This window comes from Artemia franciscana, chromosome 12, assembly GCF_032884065.1.
Source record: "Artemia franciscana chromosome 12, ASM3288406v1, whole genome shotgun sequence".
In the NCBI taxonomy this organism is placed as follows: Eukaryota; Metazoa; Arthropoda; class Branchiopoda; order Anostraca; family Artemiidae; genus Artemia; species Artemia franciscana.
This window is the reverse complement of record NC_088874.1, coordinates 11,859,941-11,882,276: the sequence shown is the minus strand read 5'-3', so window position 1 is coordinate 11,882,276 and position 22,336 is coordinate 11,859,941. Positions and strand designations below refer to the sequence as shown.

The 22,336-nt window shown below is 35.2% G+C and overlaps 1 protein-coding gene across 1 annotated transcript in view; it reads right to left on the bottom strand.

Moving 5' to 3' along the window:
* LOC136033690 (ATP-dependent 6-phosphofructokinase-like) overlaps positions 1-22,336 on the bottom strand; it is a 171,165-nt gene that overhangs the window by 129,776 nt on the left and 19,053 nt on the right. Inside the window, exon 3 of the mRNA XM_065714537.1 lies at positions 8,417-8,568. Within this exon, the coding sequence (XP_065570609.1) occupies positions 8,417-8,568 (152 nt within the window). The remainder of the gene's footprint in view (positions 1-8,416; positions 8,569-22,336) is intronic.

Genomic DNA, 22,336 nt, shown 5'->3' with positions numbered 1-22,336 from the left:
TTCACAAATATAGAATTTCGTTACGTAAGTTAATTCGTAAGGTACGTATGTTTATTCCTAACAAAAACGTTCGTACAACAAATAAAAAAATCTAGTTGCATTTTTAAGTAACTGAAAATTGGAGGGCAACTAGGCCCCCTCCCCTACCTTTTTTTATCAAAGTCGTTTGATCAAAACTATGAGAAAGCCATTTAGCAAAAACAAATATGCAAATTGTGTTTTAATTATTCATGTGCGGTGAGCCAAAATCAAAACTTGTATTAGTTAAAAAACATTTAGAAATTAAATAAAACGACAAGTTTTTTTTAGCTGAAAGTAAGGAGAGACATTAAAACTTAAAACGAACAGAAATTATTCTGTATATGAAAGGGGTTCTCCCCTTCGCAACGCTTCACTTTACGCTAAATTTTTTCATTGTTTGAGAAATTTAGTTGTGACAAATAGTCAAACTTTGTCGTAAAGAGCGGAGCGTTTCGGAGGGGAGATCCCCTTTCATATATGGAATAATTTCTGTTCGTTTCAAGTTCTAATATTGCTCCTTACCTGGAGTTAATAATATTAAAAAAAAATTAATTACAACTAAAGCAATGCATTGTCTTTCATTTTATTCAATAGTATTTTTCGCTAAGTGACAAATGTCATTTCTCGGTGTTTTAGGAGCATGGTTTGAATCGCTTTCATTGATGACTTCACCTCACAAATTAACGAATTCTCCTTGAATAAATTCATTATTTAGCATTTCTGCTCTTTCCAATTCATAATTTAAAAACAAATCAATTTTGTGTTTTACCAATGTATCGTTTGATTCCGTATCTAGTGGATCACATTTTCTTTTTACTTCTTATCCATATATGTATATCAAAATCAATCAGCAAATAGTTCAATCAAGCAAGAAAAAAAAGTTAAGTCCGGTCCACTGAAAAATCCAGTTCGGTCCAGTAATCGGATGAAAAAAATCTGTGAACCAACAGACCCTTCCAGTCCAGTCCACAAAAGCAAACGGATTTGGAGTTTTAGACTAGATGACTTTTATAGGAACACTCTTGCACGATGATTAACTTCCTTCTTCGCATTGACTTGGTGACTGTGTATACGGTAGTTCATTCCTACTTCTCCATTTATGTAGCTTTCCAAATAATTCCAGAACAGCGTATCTAATTGCATAGCAGCGTATCTCAAACAAGCAATTGTCATAAAACTTGCACTCAACCAGACAATATATTTTGTCATGCCATTCATTGATTATTTCAATAGCTCTTTTGCTACTCTAACAAAACAGATAATCAAGTAATTTTAATGCCTTGTGAAAATGATACCAATGGTTAAAATCATCCAATCTTTTTCCGATCCCTTTCATTATTTCAAGCATTTTAACAGAATCGTAAGTGAGTTATGCCGGTTCAACCTTCGATTTAGTTGATGATTCGTTTTCATCTTTGCATTTGGCTTTCCTTGCTAAAATCTCTGCTGAGCTCTATCCTGCTATTAAATTCTTTACGTTGCTTTTTAAGGCCTTGAACTTCATTTCAAACGGTAAATATTGTCATTGTATTGATATTATACTAAGATCCCTTAACTCTTTGCATCCTCTTATATTGGTGAAATGACCAAAGTGACAAATGACGGCATATATAGTCTATATATATAAAAATAAGTTGTCTGTCTGTGTGTCTGTCTGTGGATCAGGTGACGTCATGTTTCTGTGTTGACTGACGTCATGAAATTAGTTGTCGTCAGATATTTAAGACATATGTTCACGTAGAAATCTATTAATGTTTAAGTTTACAATGACTGATGAACTTACCATGGCAAAAGCCGATGAAGATGCTCAAAGAGTCTATGCCAAAAAACTTGCTGCTGATAGAGAAAGTCAGAAAAGAAAGCGTGCCGAGGAATCAAAAGAACAGCAAGGAAACAGGCTTGAGGCTAAAGAACGCAAAACCGCGCAGTTAGATGAAGATCCACCTGGACAGCGGGAGTCAAAACATATCAAAACTGAAAATGATAGCGATGATGATTGGGTTTGGGATTTTGACTTGGATAAGGTCATCAATGCCTACCAGATTTTAGTTAAAAAAACAAAGGTTCGGCGATATGTATTTCATAGTGAAGCTGAAAAATAAAGAAGAAAAAGAAAACTGAAAAAAGAAAAAATGTAAAAAACTAAAAAATACTAAAAAGAAAAAACACTCAAAGAGAAATTACAGACCGGGACACAAATGACGACCGGGACAGAGGGAATATAAATAACGACCGGGACACTCAAAGAGAAATTACAGACTGGGATACCGGGACACAAATGACGACCGGGACACAGGGAATATAAATGACGACCAGGACACAGGTATTTAAAAATATCGTTCAAAGACAAATTTTTAATTGTAAGAAGACCGTTGAAAGAGAAATTTCTAATTGTAAAATGACTGAAGAACCTACAATGGCAACACCCGAGGAAGGTGCTCAAAACGAATGTATTCAAGCCGAAGTAGCTGAGTTGGTAAAGCGTTATGTTTCAGGTTCTAGGTCCGAGAGGCTCCAGGTTCAACTCCAGATCAACTCCTGCAGACGAAATGAATGCTTGCCTGAAAAATTCTAATTTATGGGCACACGTAAAAATATTAAAATTAACTACAAATATGCGTGTCCGATTGCAAAACGATGACTCTGGTCAAACATTTTCAGATCAATTGCTGGCAATTGGAAACGGAAAGCTCCCAGTAGACTCAATTTCAGGACGTATACAACTACCTGCTGATTTCTGTAATTTAGTGACGTCCAAAAATGAATTGATTGAAAAAGTATTTCCTAATATTCTAAAAAATTATAAAAATAATAAATGGCTAAGTGAAAGAGCGATTCTCGCACCCAAAAATATAGACGTCCACGAAATCAACAATATTGTTTTGACCAAGATTCGAGACCAGGCAGTCCTTTACAATTCATTCGATACAGTTTTGGAACCAAATGAAGCGGTTAATTATCCATCTGAATTTTTAAATTCCATAGATCTTTCAGGGTTTCCACCACACGTGCTACAACTAAAAATAGGCGTACCAATAATACTTTTAAGAAATATTAACCCACCAAAGCTTTGCAATGGCACGGGACTTTCCGTAAAAAAAACAATGGAAAACGTAATAGAGGCAACAATCTTGACAGGGCCTTTTGAGGGCGAGGCTGTTCTTATTCCTCGCATTCCCATGATTCCAACGGATCTGCCTTTTCAATTTAAAAGATTGCAATTCCCAATTCGATTAGCATTTGCAATCACCATTAACAAAGCTCAAGGTCAATCATTAGAAAAATGTGGTATAGATCTTAATACTGATTGTTTTTCCCATGGACAATTGTACGTTGCATGTTCGAGGGTCGGTAAACCTGACAATCTATTTATATGCAGTGACAATTGGACAGCGAAGAATGTTGTATATTCGCAAGTTTTACGCAGTTAATTTGTATTGTATCTATCTATCTATCTATCTATATAAAAACGAGTTGTGTGTATGCATGTTTGTTTGTTTGTAAAAAGAGCGTTTGCATATGACGTCATTATTAGTACATACGGCTTTGTATATGCACAGACAATGGGAAAGCCAAGAATGTTGTATATTCGCAATTTTTACGTAGTTTAACTCCTGCAGACGAAATGAATGCTTGCCTGAAAAATTCTAATTTATGGGCACACGTAAAAATATTAAAATTAACTACAAATATGCGTGTCCGATTGCAAAACGATGACTCTGGTCAAACATTTTCAGATCAATTGCTGGCAATTGGAAACAGAAAGCTCCCAGTATTGGGAAAATTCAAGAATGTTGTATATTCGCAATTTTTACGTAGTTTGAAACACATATATAAATCTATCTATATTCACAGGTGGGACACAGGGACACAACTACAATGGCAGGTAACTAATATGGCACGTAACGACTTACGCGCGCGGGGGGGGGCTTGGGGGGGGCGCGAAGCGCCCCACCAACTAGGTGTTGGGGTGGCGCGAAGCGCCACCCCAACAGCTAGTAGTTTATAATTATAAATGAAGTCATGTTAAAATAAATAAGTTGAACATCTGCTTTGCATAATTATGATGACATCCGTTGTCATGACGTCATGCAATATAATAAATGAATGAAAAAAATCGTGATCTCAGCATAATAGCAGCAGCACCAAAATTCATCATCTGTCATCAATTTACAATTTTAGTTTCTATAATATGCAGTAGCATCAATAGGGAGGGAAAGGGTAATTTTACATCCCCCCCCTATATTTTTTATAATAACTTTTTCTGGGGGGAGGAGAAATTTTCCTTAGAAAATGTCTTTTTTAGCATTCATATTGAAAGAATGGGAAAAAGACAAGTTTGCACAGAAATCCCTCCCCCTGCATAAAAAATATGAATTGATGCCAATTGTTAAAATTATGACAAGATTTTTATGCTATACAATTTATGAAGCCATAATATTAGCTTTTGAATTCAGCAACCATACTAATATTCCACGGCTGTTGTTGCTGTCTGGATAAGTTGCAAAACAGCCAAATAACAATAGATTCAACTGAGTTTTTACAGTTCAATTTATTGTTAAAGTAAAAAATTAGAACAAGAGCTAAGAGCTCATATGGCACTTGTGACGAGGCGAGAAGAGCTAAGAGACAAGAGATCATATGGTATGAGATCTAACGAAATTCTATGAATCAATAGATTGATTTAAAAAGGAAAATAAGAGGCTTAATGCCGGTCAGGATTTAAAATAAGAGCTCTGAGTCACGATGTCCTTCTAAATATCAAAATTCATTAAGATCCGATCACCCACTCGTAAGTTATAAATACCTAAATTTTTCTAATTTTTCCTCTCCCTTTAGTCCCCCAGATGGTCGAATCTGGGAAAACGACTTTATCAAGTCAAATTGTGCAGCTCCCTGACACGCCTATCAATTTTCATCATCCTAGCACGTCCACAAGCACCGAACTCGCCAAATCACTGAACCCCTCCCCCTAACTCCCCCAAAGAGAGCGAATCCACTACGATTCTGTCAATTACGTATCAAGGACATTTGTTTATTCTATCCACCAAGCTTCATCCCGATTCCTACACTCCAAGTGTTTTTCCAAGATTTCCCCCTCCAACTCCCCCCAATGTCAAACGATCTGGTCGGGATTTGAAATAAGAGCTCTTAGACATGAATTCTTTCTAAAAATCAAATTTCATTAAGATCCGATCATCTATTCGTAAGATAAAAATACCCCAATTTTTACGTTTTCCAAGAATTCCAGTTTTCCCCTCCAACTCCCTCCAACAAAACAGGATCTAGTCGTAATTTAAAATAAGAACTTTAAAGCACAAGATCTTTCTAAATATCAAATTTCATTAGGATCTGATCACCCTTTCGTAAGTTACAAATACCTCAATTTTCAAAATTACCCCCCCCCCCCTCCAATTCCACCAAAGAGAGCAGACCCGGTCCGGTTATGTCAGTCACTTATCTTAGACAGGTTTTCATTCTTCCCATCCAGTTTCATCCTGATCTCACCGCTTTAAGTATTTTCTAAGATTTCCGGTCCCCCCCCCCCTCAAACTGCCCCCCCCCCCAAATACGCTTGATCCGGTTGAGATTTAAAATAAGAGATCTGAGTTACGAGGTCCTTCTAAATATGAAGTTTCATGAAGATCCGATCACTCCTTCGTAAGTTAAAAATACGTCAATTTTTCTTATTTTTCAGAATTAACTTCTGCTTATTTTTCCCAACAAGTTTCATCCCGATCCCTCCCATCTAAGCGTTTTCCATGATTTTAGGTTCCCCCACCCCAAACTTTCCCCATCGTCATCAGATCCAGTCAGGATTTAAAATAATAGCTTTGAGACACGATATCCTTCTAAATATCAAATTTCATTGAGATCCGATAACCCATTCGTAAGTTAAAAATACCTCATTTTTTCTAGTTTTTCAGAATTAACCCCTCCCCCAACTACCGCAAAGAGAGCGGATCTGTTCTGGTTATGTCAATCATGAATCTAGGACTCGTGATTATTTTTTCCGCCAAGTTTCATCCCGATCCCTCCACTCTAAGTGTTTTTCAAGTTTTAGGTTTCCCCCTCCCAACTCCCCCCCCCCAATGTCACCAGATCTGGCCGGTTTAAAATAAGAGCTCTGAGCCACGATATCCTTCTAAATATCAAATTTCATGAAGATCCGACCACCTGTTCGTAAGTTAAAAATACCTCATTTTTTCTAATTTTTCAGAAATAGCCCCCCCAACCCAACTATTCCAAAGAGAGTGGATCCGTTCTGTTTATGTCAATCACGTATCTAGCACTTGTTTTTATTTTTCCCACCAAGTTTCATCCCGATCCCTCCACTCTAAGTGTTTTCCAAGTTTTAGGTTTCCCCCTCCAAACTCCCCCCCCCCCCAATGTCACCAGATCTGGTCGGGATTTAAAATAAGAGCTCTAAGACACGATATCCTTCTAAACATCAAATTTCATTGAGATCCGATCACGTTCGTAAGTTAAAAATACATCATTTTTTCTAATTTTTCAGAATTACCCTCCCCCCCAACTACCCCAAAGAGAACGGATCCGTTCCGATTATGTCAATCATGTATCTGGGATTTGTGCTTATTTTTCCCATCAAGTTTCATCCCGATCCCTCCACTCTAAGTGTTTTCCAAGATTATAGGTTTCCCCCCTCCAACTCCCCCCCAATGTCATCAGATCCGGTCGGGATTTAAATAAGAGCTCTGAAACACAATATCATTCCAAACATCAAATTTTATTAAGATCCCATCACCCATTCATAAGTTAAAAATACTTCATTTTTTCTATTTTTTCTGAATTAACCGACCCCTGACTCCCCCCAGATGGTCAATTTGGGAAAACAACTATTTCTGATTTAAGCTGGTCCCGTCCCTGATACGCCTGCCAAATTTCATCGTCCTAGCTTAGCTGGAAGTGCCTAAAGTAGCAAAACCGGGACCGACAGACAGACAGACCGACAGACAGACCGACAGACAGACCGACAGAATTGGCGATTGCTAAATGTCACTTGGTTAATACCAAGTGCCATAAAAACACAAGACAGCACATTACCTTCCAGCGAAAAAATCAACCTTAAGCTAAAAGGTCAGAAGATGAAAATCAACTCGTGTACTATATGATAGGAAAATATCAGTAAGAGAGGTTAAAAATACTTCTTCTAAAATACATACGGTGGTCCTTATTATTTTCTAAATCGGCTCGAGTACCTTCTGTGTTAACCTATTTATATGTTGAGACTAATGGTACGGTAAAAGTGTAGCATAACTTTATGAAATGGTAAAACACCGGCTATTACGTTGGGACTGGGCAATTTCTTCAATTGTATCCAATCCATTTGGACCCTAAACCATTCCTAGGATACTGGTGATACGCCCTTTTGACAACTTTTTTGTACAGAGTGTGTTTTATTTGGTTCAAAATTTTTGTGAACATATCCTGAAAGTTTCAACTTCCTGCCCTTAGCCTCAGTAGCATAAATCATAACTATAATAATTAAGTACTTGTTGACTAACCTAAACAAACTCAAGAATTACGATCTATAAGATCTCGAAAAACCGGTTTCATAGCCAAAAAGGTAAGTGACGGGTTAGAGAATGCATTGGACTTTTAATAATTTGGGCTATATTTTTGCGCATTAGGGGTGCGAGGGTATAAAGTCTCAGGACAGCATAAAGTTAAAAAACAATTTTTTATTCAAAATATTCAGAATAATTGTCCCTAACACGTTTTGCATGCAGACCCGCTAGATTTTACCATAACCCCCCTCCATTAACACCCTAATGTGCAAATATATTTCCGAAATTATATAAGTCCAAGGCATTCTGTCTCCCGTCAATTGTCTTTGTGGCTATGAAACTGGTTTCCTGAGATCTTACAGAGCGTAATTCTTCAGTGTGTTTCGTTTAATTAACAAGTACAAATAAATACAGTGGCATAAATAGTAGTAGGAGTAGTATTAGTTGCAGTATGCGCAGTGTGCCTTTTGGTTAGTTTAACAACCAGCTCAACACGCTCTGGAAGTTGCAGTTTAATACTCTAAACTATTCCTAAGAAATGCCTGATGCAATTTTTTGGAAACCTTAATGCGGCTTCTTCGCTCAGCCACACAAATAGCAGGAAATTGGGGGCTTTGAGAGCAACATTTTGTTGTTGTTGTGTCTTGAATGCCTGAAAAAATATCTATTATAGAGAACTAGCTATTAATAACGGTGAAAAAAAGAAGCAAAATATATTTTCAGCGTTTCCACTTCTTATAGAATTTGCTTCGTGTACTACACTCCCTTTACAGTAATACACAACTATTGAGAGGGTTTCAGGTCTTTAGTTGATGTAAGATTTGAATATGTGACTTAGATGTCACCTTACCGGTAGTACTACGTACCTTGTGTAAGTTTCCAGAGACACTACTCCAAGTTGCTTCAACTATATTTTCCCCGCCATCAACCATTCCTTGGTAACCTTCTTTAATGAAATACACTTTTGCTCCAAGATAGATACCAAAGCGGACAACAGCACGTACTGCGGCATTCATACCTAAATAGTCAATCAGATTCAAATGTAGATCAGTTGAACCAACTATTGTTACGCTCAATAGACTAAATTTGTGATTTGTGACGTAATCTATCTATCTATCTTCTATATATATAAAAATAAGTTGTCTATCTGTCTGTCGAGTGACGTCATTATATGACGTCTGAATTATTTCATCATGTACCAATTCAGAAACGAATGTATTCAAGCCGAAGTAGCTGAGTTGGTAAAGCGTTATGTTCCAGGTTCCAGGTCCGAGAGGTTCCAGGTTCGAACCTTGGCTTTAGCATTAATACAAAAGAAGAAAAAAACTAAAAAAGGTAAAAACTACAAAAAAACAAAAAAGAAAATATTAAAAAAACTAAAAAAGCTAAAAAACTAAAAAAAACTAAAAAAAAGGTAAAAAACTAAAAACTAACAAGAAAAAAACTAAAAAAAAATAAAAAAAGGTAAAAACTAAAAAAAAACTAAAAAGAAAAAAAAACTAAAAACTAATAAAAAACTAAAAACTGAAAAAGAAAAAAAAACTAAAAAAGGAAAAAAACTGAAAAATAAAGGAGAAAAAGAAAACTAAAAACCGGGACACAGGGAATATAAATGACGACCGTGACACTCAAAGAGAAATTACAGACTGGGACACTGGGACACATATTACGACCGGGAGATATAAATGATGACCAGGACACTCAAAGATAAATTACAGACTGATACACCGGGACACAAATGACAACCGGGACACAGGGAATATAAATGATGACCGGGACGCTCAAAGAGAAATTACAGACTGGGACACTGGGACACAAATGACGACCAGGATACTGGGAATATAAATGACGACTGGGACACAGGGACACAACTAAAAGGGGGATGCCGGGGGCACAGGGGGATATATAAATGACGACGGGGACACAGGGAATGTTTGATTAGCAATCACCATCAACAAAGTTCAAGGGCAATCATTAGAATAATCAGATATAGATCTGAATACGGATTGTTTTTCCTATGGACAATTTTATTTTGCATGTTCAAGAGTCGGAAAACCTGACAATCTATGTATATGCAGAGACAATGGGACATCGAAGAATGTTATATATTCGCAAGTTTTACGTAGTTAAAAACATAATAAATATATTTTGTCTATATTCACAGGTGGGACACAGGGACACAACTACAATGGCGCGTAACTAATATGGCGCGTAACGACTTACTTGCGGGGGGGGGGGTGGGCACGAAGTGCCCCCACCAGCTAGGTGTTGGGGTGGCGCTTCGCGCCAAACAGCTAGTCTATATATATAAAAATAAGTTGTTTGTTTGTGTGTTTGTCTGTCTGTCTGTCCGCATATGACGTCTGAATTATTTCATCATATACCAATTCAAAAACTAATGTATTCAAGCCGAAGTAGCTGAGTTGGTAAAGCGTTATGTTCCAGGTTCTAGGTCCGAGAGGTTCCAGGTTCAAACCTTGGCTTTAGCATTAATACAAAAGAAGAAAAAAAACTAAAAAAGGTAAAAACTACAAAAACAACTAAAAAGAAAATACTAAAAAACTGAAAAAGCTAAAAAACTAAAAAAAAACTAAAAAAACGTAAAAAACTAAAAACTAAAAAAGAAAAAAAAAGAAAAAAAAACAAAAACTAAAAAAACTAAAAAAAAAACTAAAAACTAAAGAAGCTAAAAACTAAGAAAAAACTATAAAAAGGTAAAAAAAGGTAAAAACTAAAAACTAAAAAAGAAAAAAAACACTAAAAAAACTAAAAAAAGGTAAAAACTACAAAAAAACTAAAAAGTAAAAAAACTAAAAACTAATAAAAAAACTAAAAAAAAACTAAAAAAACTAAAAACTAAAAAATAAAAAAAAATGAAATAAGGAAAAAAACTGAAAAATAAAGGAGAAAAAGAAAACTAAAAAAATTAAAATAAAAATAAAAAAAAGTAAAAACTACAAAAAAAACTAAAAAGAAAAAATAAAAAAAAATAAAAAAACTAAAAAAAAGGTAAAAACCAAAAAAAAAAAATAAAAAGAAAAAAATGAAAAAAGGAAAATTTATTTCATCATGTACCAATTCAAAAACAAATGTATATAGAGACCGGGACACAGGGAATATGAATGACGACCGAGACACCCAAAGAGAAATTACAGACTGGGACACCGGGACACATATGATGACTGGGACGTGTGTGTCGACAGACGTTTTGTTTGTGTGTCGACTGACGTCATGTTTGTCGACTGACGTCATTATAAGGATCTATATATATAAAAATAAGTTGTTTGTTTGTGTGTTTGTCTGTCTGTCTGTCCGCATATGACGTCTGAATTATTTCATCATATACCAATTCAAAAACTAATGTATTCAAGCCGAAGTAGCTGAGTTGGTAAAGCGTTATGTTCCAGGTTCTAGGTCCGAGAGGTTCCAGGTTCAACCTTGGCTTTAGCATTAATACAAAAGAAGAAAAAAAACTAAAAAAGGTAAAAACTACAAAAAGAACTAAAAAGAAAATACTAAAAAACTGAAAAAGCTAAAAAACTAAAAAAAACTAAAAAAAGGTAAAAAACTAAAAACTAAAAAAGAAAAAAAAAACTAAAAAAACTAAAAAAAATACTAAAAACTAAAGAAGCTAAAAACTAAAAAAAAAACTAAAAAAAAGGTAAAAAAAAAAGGTAAAAACTAAAAAATAAAAAATAAAAAAAAAATAAAAAAGGTAAAAACTACAAAAAAACTAAAAAGTAAAAAAACTAAAAACTAATAAAAAAACTAAAAAAACTAAAAAAACTAAAAACTAAAAAATAAAAAAAAATGAAATAAGGAAAAAAACTGAAAAATAAAGGAGAAAAAGAAAACTAAAAAAATTAAAATAAAAATAAAAAAAGGAAAAACTACAAAAAAAAAACTAAAAAGAAAAAAGAAAAAAAACTAAAAAAACTAAAAAAAAAGGTAAAAACCAAAAAAAAAATAAAAAGAAAAAAAATGAAAAAAGGAAAATTTATTTCATCATGTACCAATTCAAAAACAAATGTATATAGAGACCGGGACACAGGGAATATGAATGACGACCGGGACACCCAAAGAGAAATTACAGACTGGGACACCGGGACACAAATGATGACTGGGACGTGTGTGTCGACAGACGTTATGTTTGTGTGTCGACTGACGTCATGTTTGTCGACTGACGTCATTATAAGGATTGAGCTGTATGTCGTCATGAAGTTGTTTGTCGACTGACAAAATTACAGACTGGGACACAAATGACGACCAGGACACAAGGAATATAAATGACGACCGCGACACTCAAAGAGATAATACAGACTGGGGCACCGGGACACAAATAACGACCGAGACACAGGGAATATAAATGACGACTGGGACACAGGAACACAACTACAACGGGAACGCCGGGGGGCACAGGGGGGATATATAAATGACGATGGGGACACAGGGAATGTTTGATTAATAATCACCATCAACAAAGCTCAAGGGCAATCATTAGAATAATGAGGTATAGATCTGACTACGGATTATTTTTCCCATGGACACAACTACAATGGCGCGTAACGAATATGGCGCGTAACGACTTACGCGCCACCCCAACAACTAGTTTCCTATATTTTTCCTATAATTCAGCAGTTCATTTTTTTTTAACTAAAAACCATGTCTTATCCATTGACAAAGAGCCATTCCCTGGTAAATTTTTAGTGAAATAGACTATTGCCCCAAGGAAGACGCTAAACTGAATTTCAGAAACACTGTGTTATTCAAATATTCATACCAGTATAGGAAACTCCAGAGTAGAAAGCAAAAATTCATAGAAAATCCCAAAATAAATATCAAACATGTTTCACTGAAAAAAAAAAAACAGCAAAATCATGCTCTAAGAAATGCTTTGAGCACAGACTAGTTATTAGCTCCCAACGCAAATTTGATCTTTATTCATGAGCGAAAAACAGTATCTATTATTGGTGAGTTTTACGTAGTTGTGTTTTTCTATCCAAATGTTTATAATATTTTTATTACGACCATCTTGCATGCATCCTTATATTCAGCTCATTCTTTTTAAAAGCTGAGGTCAATCGGTTCAAAAGTGGAAAACAAATACTTTTATTTTTGGGGGGCTTTTTTTGGTCCTCTGATTCAGGATGTTGTTTCCGATTCACAGGTGAAATGACAGAGATGCTCTAAATTGGATAGGTCAGTCTGTCAAAAAAAGTTAAACACGATCTGAAGACCAGACGCTTTATGGTTGGATCAATCTTTAGTTAGGTTCATTAGCTTGATTTCTTTAAACAAGAAGTAGTTGTGAAGCATAGGTATAAAATTGTTTTTCTAAACAAAAATATGATTCTCGTTAGAAGCATTAATCTATTTTAGTTGTACTCTACTGATCAATTATTTTGCTTAATGGTCTGAAGCAGAAAACTGGCCACAGTATTTCTTTTTTCCGTCCAAAACAATGGATTGTTTAAACTTATTACAACCGAAGATTTCAAAACACAGCGCTTTTTGATAAGCGAAACACAAAAAACACCATAATTTACGAAAAACCACACAGACAGTCTTAAAATATCAAAGGTTATGATAAAAAAAATATGCAAATAGACTTGAAATAAAAGATTCGTCATCCTGGGCTATAACGATTTTCGAAATATATCCTAAATTAATTATTCAATTTTAGGGTCATTTCAGCAGAACTAAAACTATTCATAGCATGAGAGGTCTATTACCTTTCAGAACAAACATGGATAGATCGAGCCAGAACATCATTTATAGACCTTTCTTCAGCATAGATACAATAATCCTCCTTTAAAACTTTTTTTCAGAACTTCAAAAAACAACTTTTCTGCAAGCCTCGATTGTCTTAGTTATTTTTATTTTATTGAATTTCTCAGAAAATGTGGTTGATACATTACCTGACGATGAAATTTGGCTTCAAATGTCACTCGTCTGAAACTCACCGATATATTTTCCCTGATTGTGTCAGAATTACGACTGAGGCCCTGCACATGACAGTTTGGCACTACAATTGTCTTTAAAAGCTAAAAATTCCACATGTTGATTCGAGTGACAGATACCTGTCTTCATTTGCAACTTTCTCTCTGTGCAATTTTAATTACTCAAGTTGTTTTGAATTTCTTGTAAATAAGCGTGTTAATGTACAATCAGGTGTTAACATACTTATTCATATAATAGAATCGGATCCTTATTGCGTCTCTTTTGTCTCTAATTGATAATATTTTTATCAATAGCACCACTGAATCCATGGACGACTTCAAGTCTCCATTAAAGCAAGAAAAGAAAAAATTATTTGTTGAAGTTTTACAAGACTTTTTCATCTGTAGCTCATCACAAACGATTCAAGGCCGATAAAAGTTTATTTCATTCTTTGTATCGAAAGGCTAAGTTTCAGTATTATCATAGGAAATTTTCTGAATGTGGAAAGGATATTAGTAAGACATGGTGTTTAATTAATTTAGTAATTAGACCTACATCCCCTCTGCCTTCAGTTCCATCAATGCCGATAATTGATGGTAAAAGCACTCAAGGAGAATTTGACGTTCACCTAGAGCTTATTTCTTTTTTTCCTAATGTAGGGAAAACAACTGCTTCCTCACCAAGCTCTGCAACTTTTCGTTAAGATTCAGAGCCTATCTTGGACCTTTATGTTTAAAGTCAATGATCTTGAGCTCTGTTTATGAATATTAGGTAGCTCGTATCGTGAATACTCTTAAAGGATCATCGTCTTCAGGACCAGACAATATTCCTAAAAGGGTTATCCGTGCCATTCTTCCAGCTATTTTGTCACCATTGACTAAGCTTGTCAATCTATCGTTCGAGAAAGGAATTTTCCCAGAATCTCTCAAGCGAGCTATGGTTATTGGGCTGAATAAAGGCGGTTCTCAGACGGATACTGCTAATTATTAGCCAATTTCTCTCCTATTTGTTTTCAGAAAAAATATTTGAGAAGACTATGCTATCCAGTCCTATACTTTTCTTGGTACAAAAGAACTTTTGTATGATTTCCAGTTTGGATTCCGAGCGAATCATTCTACAGAGCATGCTTTTGCAGCTTTCTTGAATTGCATTCATTCGGCAATAGATTCTGGTCATATCCCTGCAGCTTTGTTTTTGGATGTTCATAAAGCTTTTGCTTCCTAGACTCATCGGATTCTTCTTTGGAAACTATCGCATATTGGTATAAGATCGAATGCTTTTCCTTGGTTTGATTCATATCTTTCTGGTAAGCTTATTTCAATTGATTCTCTTTTCCAGCGCCCTTCTGAATTATATTATGGTGTCCCTCAAGGATCTGTTCTTGGCCCAATCTTATTTCTGATTTATGTTAATGATCTGATTTCGGCAGTAAAAAACACCAGGCCTCTGGCATGCTGCAAGCTGTGTCATCCTGATGCTCGATTGTGTTCCAATACTACTTCTAATGAAGATTTTCTAGTTGCTTTTGCTGATGACACCATCCTTGGGACCCTTGGGAAGACGGAATTTTATATCAAGTCTAGCCTTGTGGCAACATTTGAGAGAATTATTTCATGGTTAAATGCAAATTACTCGGCCTTGAATGTTTGTAAGTCGCATATTCTTATTTTTTCTCGAATTGGGATAATTTTCCCTCTACTTACACACCTTCAGGTGTCACAAGGCTGCTTGTGTAGATCAGAGAGTCGGGTGGTCCGGTTTCTCGGTATTTTGCCTTATGAGAGCCGTTTATTTAGAAACTATATAGCCATTATTAGTATTAAGGTTTCACGGTGTTTAGGTTTCATTCGAAAACTTACAAACATTTCCAGGATCTATTCGGAAGCTTCTTTTTTTCTAACTTGTTCAGACATATTGCCCCATTGTAAGGATGTCTACTTTCCCGTTTATACTGTGGTAACTTTCTGTCATGCATAATAGAACACTGCGTCTGGCTATGGACACCAGCCATTCCTCACCAACATCGCTCTTAAATCTAGGGTCTATTTACATTATTTCTTGTGCTTCTTTTGTCTTTCATCGGCTTCACGGCAATCTTCCTAAGTCTCTTCAAGAAAATCCATTGTTTATTTCTGATTCAGCTCCATACATCCTCCATTATTCATGTAATATCTGTATTCCGCCTACCCTTACTATTCTATCAAATTTTAATCCCTTCAATACTTGTCAACAGGTCCAAAACTCATTACCTTCTTCAATACAGAGATACCACTCGTTTGGGACTTTTAAAAGGATTCTTAAGGATCATTTATTAAAGAATCAAACAGAATAGCTTTTTTTTCCTTTTCCTCTTCCTCTGAGGAGTTTATATCCGCTGAGTGTGTGTTAATGTTGCATGGTTGTCCTCTTTGTACATTGATCTCCAGGACTCAGGCATGTTCTCTTTCTTTATCTCATATGCTATTTGCTATTGTTCTTTTTTTGTTGTTGCTTATATTGTATTTGTTTGTGTCCCCCTTGTATCTTTGGCCATGAAGCCTCTCAAGAGGGAATAAGAGTATTGTATTTTCGTTTTGTATTTATTGGTGAATAACAAAACTCTGAACTCTAAAAAAAAACTCTGAACTCTGAAACTCTAAATATATATGAAAATCTAATGCTAGGTTGTTTTTGTACCCTATTATAAAGAAAATAGGAGTTTTTTATTTATTGACTAAGAAACAAGGACAATAATCAGTTTATTATACTTAAGGCTTTAAAATTATCTTAAAATAATACGTTTCCCACAGGCATTGTAAAACTATAAGCGTAAAATATCGCAATACGTAGAAAATTATGTTTCCCAAAAATTAGTTTTTTATAAATCGCTTAAAATCGATAATTTTTTTCAAGGATGTGCAGCGCGAAGAATTCAAAGTTTATAAATTCAATGATTTTTTTTTATCTGCCTCCCTTGATTCTTGCACTCAGCAGCTTTTTTAGGCTCATAATAGACTCGGATGCAGGAATTCATTTTGAAGGGGCGAAGTCAAAGTTGAAAAGAAAACACATTATAAGAAATGTATAGGAATAACAGGGGAAATCTTAACAATAAACAGAACAAACATCCCTGTTAGTTGTGATGCCTCGATCTATTTGGTAAAGAACCTATCCTGTCGAATCTCGATTCCGACACTTTTTTTTAAACTTTTTCAAGACACAGGTGCATGTTACGCAACATGGAATGTTTTCTAAGAGATGAAGGTGCTAATTAAACAATAGGGAATGTTTACTTTTGCATACTTTGTTTTCTATATACCTAATAGAGAATATTTCTTCTTGTAAAACATAAAAGGGCCATGAAAAAAAACTTCAGGGCCCGCTAGTGGGGAACCTTCAAGACACTGGATCCTAGCGAGCGATTCCTCCAGAAATTGCTGGAACGGAGCATCCAATTCCAACGGAGGCCCCCAAGCAGTGCGATTCCATTGGGGCCCTCACATTCAATTCAATTGAGGCTCTAACATCCAATTTCACCGGGGTCCCTCACCTAAAAACAGGGGCCGTAGTATCCAATTTCGCTGGGGGGCCCTAGCATCAAATTTTATCGAGGCCCTAGCATACAATTTCACCTGCCTCGTAACCTAACCACAGGACCCATAGAATGCAATTTTACTACAGGGGGGGGGTGCTAGAATCCAATTACATCAGGGCCCAATCCCAAACACTAGGGTTAGGAATAGATAGGATTAGGTTAGGACAACTAATCCAACTCTAGCAACCAATCTCACTGAGGAGATGTTTTTCAAGAAGTTTCAAGATTTTTTGGTTTTTATGTAATATGGGAATGTTTACTTATGTTAAGGCTGACGCATTCTAATGTGACTTGTTTCTTCAGGCCTCGTGGAGAATCCCCACTTGTAACAGTGGAGGGTGCACACACGGGGTGTTACGTAATGACGACGGTGTACACATGGGTGTTACATGAAACTTTAAAAGATTCTTTTTTCTTTCAATATGTTTTCTCATGGAACCTTATATTCAAAGATTTAATGTCCACATTAAGATTCTAAAGGCACTTGGAACTAAGGCACTTGGAATCTAAAGGCACTTTCCTCAATGGAACTGTGCCTTGGACGTCTGGATCAACAAGCCATTCTATCATCATTATTCGGGAAACATCAAGTGGAAGAGTTTCGAAAAAAATACGGTTCGTGTGTTTTCTTACCATTATCTTTAAGCTACGAAACTATCAGTCAAAGTTATCCATCATTATTGATTTTCGCTATATTAGATTCCCCTGCTTGCTAAATTCTATTAATGTTTTAATGTGACCTAGACAGGTTATGTTACATAGCAGATGTTACACAGCCTTGAGTTAAGTTTTTCATTAAGTAAATGATTACGTATTTATATTTATTTTGAAACAAGATATCTAAAGGGCACAGACTATTGTATATACAAATTTTATTTAAAAAAAAACTTTATAAAATCGTGAGATCATAGAAAAAGCAGTTAAAGCATAACAAACTAGAAAACAAAACATAAAAAGCTTACAACCGATAAAAGATAATTAAAAACAACCATGATTTAAATAAAGGTGAGAACCATAGCAAGTAATTCAACCAGGCCCCCTAGCATTCAATTCCACCAGGATCCTAGCATCCAATTCTACTGGGCCCCTAGCAATCTCTCCATAGGGGGGGGGGGGGGGTAGCTCTAGCAAGCAATTCAACCAGGGGGAGTTTGTTATTAGAGGTAAATTTAAGCCCTATTAAAAGCTATTTCTGAGTATTTTTCATAAAAAAAATTACTTTTTACATATAAGGCCATGCCTCTTCACGTCATAGTGACAATATGTGGCTAGCCCACGCTAGCAAGCAATTCAAGAGGGTGAGGATTGTTATTATAGACAAATTTTAACCATATCATGAGCTATTTCTGAGAAGTCTTAATGAAAGTGCCTCATTTTTTTGACAGGATTTTAGATTTCCGCCCACCCCACCGTTGAAAAGTTGTTTTACCACCTTAACCTTAAGCTGTAGAACAGGTTAGTCCAAGTATTTCCCAGCCTGTGACACTGAATGGCTGACACAAAACACCCTCTAGCAGGCAGTATTGCACATATGGCATTTTTTAGGCATAATATATCAGCCTCGATGACACCCTCTGGGGAACATTGTCACACCTAAGGGTTTTCACCCTTATACTCTAAAAAAGTTATAAAAAAAATGAGCTATGAGCTCATATGGCACTCGTGATGGGGCCGGAAGAGCCGAGAGCTCATACGGTATGAGCTCTAGCAAAATACGCTTGCCAAATTTCATCGTCCTAGATTATTTGGAAGTGCTTAAAGTAGCAAAACCGGGACAGACAGACTGACAGAAAGACCGACAGACCGACAGAATTTGCGATCGCTATATGTCACTTGGTAGATACCAAGTGCCATAAAAACTGACCATTGTTTTTATTCAAATAGCAGAAAACTGCAATTTCACTGCTAGATTGCGATATTCCATAGCGATTCCCAGCCTGTGAAACTAAATGGCTAACAAAAAGCACCCTCTAGCAGGCATTATCACTCATATGGAGTGTTCGGGCACTTTAGTGCTTCTTCTGATTACTCCTGGCATTTGAGGCCATTGTGTTACAATATACAAGCCCAGAGACATCATACGGCACAAACTATCACACCTAAGGGTTTTTATCCTTTTTTTTCTCCAAAATAAATTTATAATCAAAAAATGACAATTATTTTTATTTGAACAGCGGAAACTTGCCTTTTGATTGCTAGATTACGATGCTCCATGACAATCTCCACCCTTCAACACTCCATGGCTGACATACGGCACTCTCTTGCAGTCATTATCAGACATTAGGCATTTTTCTGGTGTTTTACTGCAAAAATATTCTTTTACGCTAGAATCCATCGTTTATACTTAATAACAATTCCAATTATTGTTTCTTCTGATGACTCCTAGCCATTGAGGCCAGAGTGGCACAATGTACCAGTACCCGATGACACCCTCTGGGAGTACATTATCATACCTAAGCGTTTTTCAACCCTTTTTTCAACTCCTTTGGTCCGTCTGTTCGGTTAATCTCATTGTAGCGTAGTGTTTTTTCTATTTGTAGTGTATTTTACTTGCAGTGTATTTCATTGTTTTTTCTTTTTGTTACTCCACAAGTGCCATAACTTGTTATGATGTGGGTTATAAATAAATTATTATTATTATTATTATTATTGTTTTTATTTGAACAGTGTAAACTTGCCAATTCATTGCTAGATTGTGATATTCAATGGCAATTCCTAGCCTGTGACTATCAATGGCTGAAACACAGGACCCTCTAGCAGCCATTATCACACATATGAAATTTTTAGGGCATTTTCCTGCAAAACATTCGTTTACACTAGAATTGATCGTTTAAACTTAATGAAAAAATCCCATTAGGATTTCTTCTGATGACTTCTAGCAATTGAGACTAGTGTGCCACAATGTAAATGCCCTGATGACATCCTCTTAGGGCAACTTATCAGACCTAAGGGTTCTCAACCTTTTTCTCTCAAAAATAAATTTATAAACTAAAAAATGACCGCTCTTGATTTGTCAACCTGGTCTTAATTTTTAGAGTTTGGCCTTGATTTCTTCAGCTTTGTTTTTATTTTTACAAATTCGTTAGGATTTCTAGGGTCTTGTCATGACTTGTAGGTATTTGCTTGATTCTTAGATGTTCCCTTGATTTGTTGGGATTGGTCTTGATTTTTACAAATTCGTTTGGATTTACAAGCATTGGTTATGATTTATATTGAGTTGCTTTAGATTTCTATTAGTTGACCTCTTGATTTCTTCAGTTTGGTCTTGATTTTTAGAGATTATGCTAAATTTCTTCAGTTTGATCTTTATTTTTTATGAATTCGTTTTGATTTCTAGGGTCTGGTCATGACTTTTATCTTTTGGTCTTGATTTTTAGATGTTGCCCTTGACTTCTTTGGATTGGTATTGAGTTTAGAGGTTGACCATGATTTCTGACCACCAAGTTTGGTATTGGTTTTTTATAGTTTGGTATGGATTTCTATGCAATGGTCATGATGTCTAAGTTTTATTTTCTGGATTTCTACATGTTGCTCTCTTGATTTTTATGGCTCGGTCTTGATGTCTTTTGTTTGGACTGCATATCGATGGTTGATCCTGATTTTTATGCATTCGTGTGGATTTCAATGTGGTGCTTTTGATTTGCAAGAATTCGTCCGGATCTTTATGTACTGGTTATGGTTTCTAAGGATTTGTTCTGGATTTCTACATCAGTTATGGTCAGAACCTATTTTAGTAACGGGCTAAAAACCAGGATTGGAACCTGATTTGGAACCTGCGGTTCTGATATCTGTCAGAACCGCCCAAACGCGCAGTGGCATAGTGGGCTAAAATTTCTGTGCCAATAGTCATTTGAATGTAATATTTTTATAGCACAAGGAGAAACATATGATTGTTATAAGGTATTGGACGCATTTAATATGCATTAAGCGTTTAATATCCTATAAAGAGGCTAACGGAAAATAAAATTGAACAAGTAAAATTCCTGTTATAGTAAATAAAATTGAATAAGTAAAATTTAAATAGCGTAATATACATTTTCCTACCAATGCTGTAATAACAGGAAAAGAGAATATATGTAATATAAATCTCTTTTAGTGAATCGTCAATGACGCAGTAGGCTTTATATTTTTAAAGTTAGGAAAGGAGGCGGTACCTAAATTCTTGTCTATGGTGGAACTAAATTTATCATGAACGGTCTTGGGAAGAAACAAGGTTAAACAAAATATTTGGTATATAATGATATCAACTGCTGAAAAGCCCTTCAGTTCAAAATTTGATTTCACTGTAATTTCATAGTTTTTTTTCAATGATGTAAAAAGTACGTAAGAAAATGTTTGTAATAAAGCGCCATTTTCAGTAAAGCGCCGATGACGCCAAAGGTTTTAAACTTTTACAGTTAGGAAAGGAGGTAGTACCAATACTCTTTTTGAATTGAATTTTGTTCATTTCAATCTTGATTCGCATTTTTAATTAAAGCTTTATTTGTTTTAAGGTTTATTTATTTATTTATATTAGTACATGCTGTATGTTTATTTGCTATGATTGTTTATTTAGTTTCTGTTCGTTTTGAATATCTTTTATGGTACAATAGCAAAATATTTTTCTTCGTTTAAAGCTTGAATTTCATATTCAATTTAAGCTGTACTCGTTTTAAGATTTATTTATTCATTTATATTAATAAAACAAAAGAATAAAGATAAAGATAAATCTTTGTATATGCTACCAGTATCATTTGATGAATACCAAAAAGCTATTAGTGATTTAAAGAGAGGAAATTCGGCTTCAGTAGATGATATATCGACAAATCTCTTAAAGAAAATATCAGGAGTAATATATGAACCTCTTGCAGATGCTATAAATAAGAGCATAAAAAATGGTGTTTTCCCTGATCTTCTGAAAAAGGCTAAAATAATCCCTATATTTAAGAAAGGGGAGGCTCAAGATCCCAATAATTACCGTCCTATTGCACTCCTTTCCCCACTGGCTAAAGTTTTTGAAAAAATAATGAAATATAGACTTACATCATTTCTGGAAAAGATAAATTTTTTTTCGAAGTTCCAGTTTGGTTTTTTAAAAGAAAGATCGACAGAAGATGCTGTCGCCGCAACACACATTTTCATTAATGATGCTTTAGATGATGATTGTTTAGCAGCTACATTGTTTTTTGATATTAAGAAAGCTTTCGACACTTTAAATCACGAAATTCTATTTAAAAAACTTGAAAATACGGGAATAAGAGGAGTACCTTTAAAATTAATCAAATCATATTTA